This window comes from Propithecus coquereli, unplaced genomic scaffold, assembly GCF_000956105.1.
Source record: "Propithecus coquereli isolate 6110/MARCELLA unplaced genomic scaffold, Pcoq_1.0 Scaffold527, whole genome shotgun sequence".
NCBI classification, from domain to species: domain Eukaryota; kingdom Metazoa; phylum Chordata; class Mammalia; order Primates; family Indriidae; genus Propithecus; species Propithecus coquereli.
The window spans coordinates 929,270-936,417 of NW_012151141.1; the positions used below are offsets into that span (position 1 = coordinate 929,270).

Below are 7,148 nucleotides of genomic sequence, written 5' to 3' on the forward strand. Positions count from 1 at the left end.
AAAATGCAGTGAGGGTGCCTGTGTGCCAGGCCCTGTTCCAGGCCCTGGGGATACCGAGCAGGTATAATAGGTCAGGTCCATGTCTTCCTGGAACTTTACACATATTGATTGGTTTCTTCTACAAAACAGCTTAATGAAGCACACATTACTATTACGTCTAATTCACAGAAAACTAGGGACACAGAGCAGTTGAATCTCCTACTCCAGGTCACCCAACTGATTCCGACGTAGCAACTCTAGGATTTGGATGGGGTGGAACAGCCTGACGCCAGGGCTTACATCCTGATGAGAATTACCTGTGGCACTTGTGAAATCTATGCAAATTACCAGGTCTTGCCCTGGGGAATTCATATGTGGTAAGTATGATTTGGGACCCAAGAATTTTTCTTTAGCAAGCCCTCCCAGGTGCTTCTTCTCTTTAGGCGAATGTAAAAAATATTGCTCTCAACAAAAGGAAGCTGTGGCAACAGAAGTGAGAATGGTGGTTACCTCTGCAAAGTTGGGGAGCAGAGTAGCATTGACTGGAAAGGGGCATGACGGAGCTGGGTAGGGGCTAGAAATGCCGTGTCTTTATCTGGGTGGGAGGTTCTCTAGGTGTGCACATATGTAAACATTCATCAAGCAATAAAAAATAAATACTGCCCTAGGCTGCAGTGCCCTGATGGATCATGTTACCTAGATAGGTATAATGAAGGTGATGTGATAACATCCCAGGGGGAGTCGAGAGATAGGAAAAGGTCTCTCTGGGAAGGTGATATTGCATTTGACCCTGGATGACCTAAAAAGGCCAGTCATGCAAAAGCAGGGAAAAGCAATCCAGGCAGAGGGAAGAGCAGATGCAGAGCCCCTGGGTCAGGAAGAGCTGGGCTTGTTCGAGCAATTGCAAGGAGGCTGGTGGAGCTGGCCTGAGCAATGCAGGAAGAGTGGTCAGATGTGCAGTGGGACTGGTGGGCAACACGAGTTCCATCTCTCACTTTCCTGCCTCAGGGCTCTTGCTCCCTCCAGTTCTTCAGGCTGGAATTGCCCCCACCCCATCCTCGACAGGGCTGCCTCCTCCCCAGCTCCTTGTTCAAATATTACCTGCTCGAAGTAGCCTTCAACGCCTCCCACAGCCACCTTCACATCCCTGTTTTACAGTCTTTGGAGACCTTATCAGTACCAAAAAATTGCACTGCTGATTGATTATTTCATGTGGACTCCCTCCCTAGCCTCTAGCCAAGCTCTACTGGAGCAGGTGCCCTACCTGTCTCTACCTTCAGAGGGTAGCACGGTGCCTGGAACACTGCAAACACTTATGAATAGCGAGTTGCTGGAGGAATGAACAAACCCTTGAAGGAAGCAGCAGGGGACAGTCCATTTGTTGTACAAGCCACATTTACTGAGAACCTACTGTGAGTCAGGCACTAGGTCAACTCACTAAAACAAAGAGATTGTTTTTAAATCCCCCCTTTCATGGGTACTTACTGAAAGTCAGGGGGAGGAGGAAACATAATATACAAATATCTTTATCTATGCAGATGGATATACACTCACATACATAGAGATACTTGAGATCCATCCTACGTTGGAAGTAATACGTTTTAAGAAAGACAAAGCAGTCAGGAAGGGACAGGGAACGGTTGGGTGGGGGAAGAGAGAGTTGCAATATTAGAATGGGCTGGCCAAGGATGGCCTCTCTAAGAATGTGAATTTGAATCAAGACCTGCAGGGGCTGGGCGACAGGCGGATACAGAGAGGATACAGGCCGGTGACAGACGGATACAGAGAGGACGCAAAGTGCACACGTCTGGAGGCCGAAGAGGGCTGGAGCTTGGGAGGTGAGCAGAGACAATGGGGCAGAAGCCGGAGGGATGAGGTCAGGCGAGCCGGGACTGAAGAGAGGGCAGTGTCGTCAGCGTGCGGACACCGACCAACCTCAGGGGCATCACTTGGGAACTTAGAAATGCTCGTTCTCAGGCCTCGCCTCAGACCTACTCCACCAGACACGCCGGGGTGGGCCCAGCAGCGGGCGTTCCGACGAGCCCCCCAGGCGGCCGTGACGCGCGATGAAGTTGGAAGCCCCCCGGAGTAGGGGACCCTTCAGCGCCACGATCGCAGTTGTTATCTTATCGTCCACATCATCACGGTCCTCTTGATTTCGCCTGCTGGGCAGGGGACCCGCCCAGCGCTCTGCTGATTTGCCCAGCGCTGACGCCCAGCCGGGCTTTCTCCGGAGCCCGCCGCGCCCCGCGCGCCCACCCCCGAACCGCGCCGACGCGGGGGTCTCCGCAGAGCGCCCAGGCGTCCCGGGCGCGACGCCGCAGCACTGGGGCTCTGGGGGCCACACGCCCGGGGCGGCAGGTGCAGAGGCGCCCCGAGCCGGGGAGGCCAATCGCAGCCGCCGAGAACGCAGGGTGCGGGCGGGGCCGCCGGCCATCGCGACCCGGGGACGCATCCCTGGTCGCCCAGCCCGCTGGGACGCGCGTGGCCATCCGGATCCCCGAGCGGGGGGCGGTTCCGCGGGCCCGGGGCCGCGCGGCCCGGGCCTCAGGATTCGCCCGCCGCTTCCCCGGGGAGCCACCGCTGCAAAGCCCGGTTGGGGCGGCCGGGCCCGGCCAGCGCCCTCTAGGCAGCGGAAGTGGAGCTTGCTTTACATCCGTCCTCCCCGCCTCGCAGAGTTGGGAGAAGGAAGGCTGGGGGGGTGTGGAAAAATAAAGGAAAAGTCCTTGCACCATGTAGATCAGCGCCCCCCACCCTGGCACCCCGGCCGGCCGGGGACCTCCCAGTCTGCGCCATGAACGCGAGCGGCGAGGGCGAAAGCTTCCCGGGCTCGGTGCAAAGTAAGTGCTTTTCCGGGCGCAGTGCGCGCTCCGGGGCCCTGTGCGCGCTCCGGGGCCCGGGCCCAAGCACGTCTGCGACGCAGCCAGCAGGCCCGGGGCCCCGAAATCGGGGTGACGGCCCCGAGCCGCGTCTCGGGAACCGCGGCGGGCGCGCGGTACGTGGGGCGCCGGAGTGAACTTGGGGTGGGGGCGCACCCGATCCGACCCGACCCGGTGCCAGGCGGGGGGCGCTCTCCAGCCTGGCGAGACCCCTTGGCTGGGAGCGGTGGGGGAGGGCATGCCGTGCAGACAATCGCCACCCCCTAAGGGCATTCCCGCCCAGCCAGGCGGAGTTTGGGGCGGGCGGCGGGGAGGGAGGAATCTGGGGTAACCGGGGCAACGCTGATGGGAAAACTTCTGCCTCAGTGGCTCAAAATTGGAGCCTGGGGAGTGGGGGAGCTCACGACGTCTCGCCGGCTCCTTGCAAAGCCTTTTCCACATTAAGGGTGGGGATCTGAATGGGAAACGGGGCCGTGGTCGCTTTCTTTGAGTTTGGGGTTCAATTTTTATTTTCCTGATGAGGACATCAGCCTTTTTCAAGTCCTGGTACCGCCCGGTGCATTGTTTCCCAAAGTGTGGTCCGGGGACTAAGCGCAAACCAGCCACCTGGGAGCGCGAGCGTGTATTTTAAAAAAGCTTTCGGGGCCCCACCCATCAGATCTCGGGGGTGGGGCTGGGGAATCCGCCGTCCTCACTAGCTGCCTGGGCGATTCTGAAGCACATAAAAGTTTGAGAACCCCTGCTGGTACAGGGGTTTGCAGCTACCTGGCGCATAGTAAGTGCTCATCTCGTTAGCTGCTACTGGTAACAATTTTGGAGACACTGGCTTCCAAACTTAGCTGGGCATTTCTCGAATTACTTCTGGAAAGCACAGATCTTCCCAAAACCTAGCCTCCTCACCCCACCCTGTTATGACTCAGTATCTCCTAGGTAGGGGCTCAGATATGTCCATGGGTGTCTCAGTAATAGCCCCACCGGGTAACATGCTGGAGGATTGGGCTGCGGGCTGGGGGCGGGGGGGGGGGGTGATGGGGGGCTGTGCTGGCCTTTTACAAGCACCATCTCATTTAATCCTCACATCAACCCCATGAAGTAGAAACCTCTCTTCTCCCCATTTTACAGATGAGAAAAACCCAGGCCCAAGGTCACTGTTGGTAAGTGATAGTGTCAAGATTTTAAGGAAGGTCTAGGTCATTGCTTGTGTACTCTCCAAATACCAGCGACATTATTTGTTATTAAAACTCTTTCATCCTGGATATCAGTCCTGTTCCATCATTAAGGAATCCTCAGCAATGCTTTTCTTCATTTCTCAGATCCTTATTTCCCTGTTAGTCCCATGGATACCTCAGTAGCTGCAGGAGACAGTGCTCCCAAGAACAAACGGTTTCATTCCTTCCATCCATGGATTTCAAAGTACTTATGTGCATAGGGTGTTCTGCAAGACGGCTTATAAAACATCACAGCACCCAGCCTATGGTCTCTCTCCTTAGCAAGTCAACCAAATTGTATTGCCACACAGAGATTTCTTGTCTTAGTTAGATCTGGAGAAAATTGGACATAATGTAAATATCTTATACATTTTCAGAAAACTATAATGCATGGACACCAACCATATATGCACAAAGGTATTATTTAATTTCAGGAAAATTAGAAATAATGTTAATACCTTATTGCTGAGAAAATGGACACATGGATACCAAGGAATAATGTGTTGCCATTAAATAATTATATCTATAAAGATATTTTAACAATAAAGCACAATGCTTATGTAATATTATGTAAGGAAAAGATTAATGTTATAATACATCATGATCTTATACAATTTTTAAGTGTAGAGAAGAATGGAAGAAAAATTTTGTTATGTTAATGGCAGGCATAGGTGAAAAGATTGTGACTTTTCCCCTTCTTCATATGTTTCTTCCAAATTTTCTGTTATAAACTTGAGTTTTCTTATAATAAGGCAAAAAACATTTTTAAAATAAAAATTAAGGTAGTCATGTTAGAGATTTATTAATTATATTTCTTTAATAAATATCTATACTTTCTAATATAATGCCAGGCACTATGCTAAATGCTTTGCAAATATTAACCAGTATTAACTGCTCATATCATTACTATCAAGAAATAGTGGCCCTCTTAGTTCAGAATGAATTTTGGCTACAAGTAAGAGAAACCCAAACTATACTGGCTTAACGAAGTCTGGAATTGGTTGATTCCAGGGTTGAATCAGGGAATCAGTGAAGGGCCAGAATCTGTAGGCATCTTGGCATTTTCCTCATAGTTACAAGATGGCTGCAGAAGCCCCTGGCATCACTTCTGCATCCAAAGCCAAAAGAGGGGTATAGTGCCAACTGCTTCTGCTCTTTTTTTTTTTTTTTTAATCATGAATGCCAAAGTTTTCCCAGAAACTCCTCTAGCAGTGTGCTCAAGGGGTTCACAAGTATGGAGGGGACCAAGATTATTTAGATGAGTGGTTCTCATAGTGGGGTCAGAGGTTAGAAATGTAAGGGGACCAGTTTTCATAATGATTTTTTAGTTGGGGTAGGAGATGGCTGCTGTTCCTGCAAAGTGCAGGGCAGCCCTGCACACTAGAGAAGTTTCTTGCAAACAATGCCACTAGTGCCCCATGGGCAACAGTGGAGCATAAGGCATCACTTGGATCTGGGTACATTGCTGCTAGGACAGAATTGGGATTCTGTTTGCAATGAAGAAGAGGGGAGTGGAATGGGTAATGGGCCACCACCTAGCCATGTCTGCCACCATGCCTTTTCTTCCTACCGTGAATCTGGTTTGCATTATAATTTAAAGCTGTTTGGAATTAATCTGTGACTTTCCCTTTGTCCCATGGAGTTCCAGGTGGCACAACTGTGCTGGTCGAGCTGACTCCCGACATCCACATCTGTGGCATCTGCAAGCAGCAGTTTAACAACCTGGATGCCTTTGTAGCTCACAAGCAAAGTGGCTGCCAGCTGACCAGCACATCCGGAGCAGCCCCCAGCACCGTCCAGTTTGTATCGGAGGAAACAGTGCCTGCCACCCAGACGCAGACCACCACCAGAACCATCACCTCGGAGACCCAGACGATCACAGGTACAGCTGGGGGTTTGGGGAGCCAGGCGAGAGTTGGCCCGGCCATGTCGCAAAACACCTCCGTGGAACTTGTTAAAAAATATAGATTCCCAGGGCTCACCCCCTAGGGTTGGCTCATTCATTATTTTTAACAAGCCCCACCGGGAAGCCAGCTGCCCAGCCACGTTTGGGAGCTGCTAGGTTAAAACCTTAAGTGTTAGCAGTTATAAATGTTGTCACATGTTAAACAAAACAGACAAAAAACCGGTTTCTAAAACAAAAATCTATGTATGAAGAAAAAGACTCACAGGAAATACGTTGCAATAAAAAAAGATGGTTGTTTTGGGTGTTGGAATAGGTGTGTGATCCCTGAGTTTGCATTACTTGTGTAAAGGGACAGAAACATGTTTTGGTTTGTTTTAAATCTACAAACAGGCATTGATGTCTTCCCTGTGTTGCTGACCAGCAAAACAGAAAGCCTATCCCGGTTCTCTGTTTTGTCCACTCACTCCACCAAAAATAAATTACAGATGTATCAAAACTTTAAGTGTATATAATAAAACCATAAGTTCTAGAGGAAGTACTGTACTCACACATAGATACACAAACGCCTCCCATCCCTATACTTATACCTGTATAATCTGTCTTAGGGGCCAGGCAGATAACTTTAAAAGTATGAAGGAACCCATTTATGAGATAGTACTAAGACCTGTGGGAAAATGGAGAATGTATTCCTTAGCTAAAGACATTTGATTATAAAAACTATATTAACATGGCTACCAAAGAAGGCACTTTGTGGACCACTCTCACCCCCTCAAAAGGAGAAGAGTCATAAATGTGATTGCAAATAAAGTTACAATTTTTCCAAAGTATAAAACAAAGTATAAACAAAGTCTAAAGACAAACAACTTGGGAAAAAAATTGCAACATATATGATTAAGGCCTAACATCCCTCATATCCAAAGAACTCTGAAAACCAATAAAAGTTGAAAGAAAGAACAAAGTAGGAAAGTCAGTAAATGATGTACAAGAGACCACTAGACATAAAATGATGTTCCTTCGCCTTAGTAATTAAAGAAATGCAAATCAGGCCGGGCGCGGTGGCTCACGCCTGTAATCCCAGCTCTCTGGGAGGCCGAGGCGGGCGGATTGTTTGAGCTCAGGAGTTCGAAACCAGCCTGAGCAAGAGCGAGACCCCGTCTCTACTAAAAATAGAAAGAA

At 49.9% G+C, this 7,148-nt stretch overlaps 1 protein-coding gene across 1 annotated transcript in view; it reads left to right on the forward strand.

Moving 5' to 3' along the window:
* The first annotated feature begins 2,627 nt into the window (after window positions 1-2,627).
* Window positions 2,628-7,148, forward strand: part of LOC105820436 (zinc finger protein 64 homolog, isoforms 1 and 2-like) — a 30,062-nt gene continuing 25,541 nt past the window's right edge. The window contains exons 1-2 of the mRNA XM_012656917.1: window positions 2,628-2,819; window positions 5,709-5,948. Coding sequence (XP_012512371.1) covers window positions 2,774-2,819; window positions 5,709-5,948 — 286 coding nt within the window. The 5' untranslated portion in view covers window positions 2,628-2,773. The remainder of the gene's footprint in view (window positions 2,820-5,708; window positions 5,949-7,148) is intronic.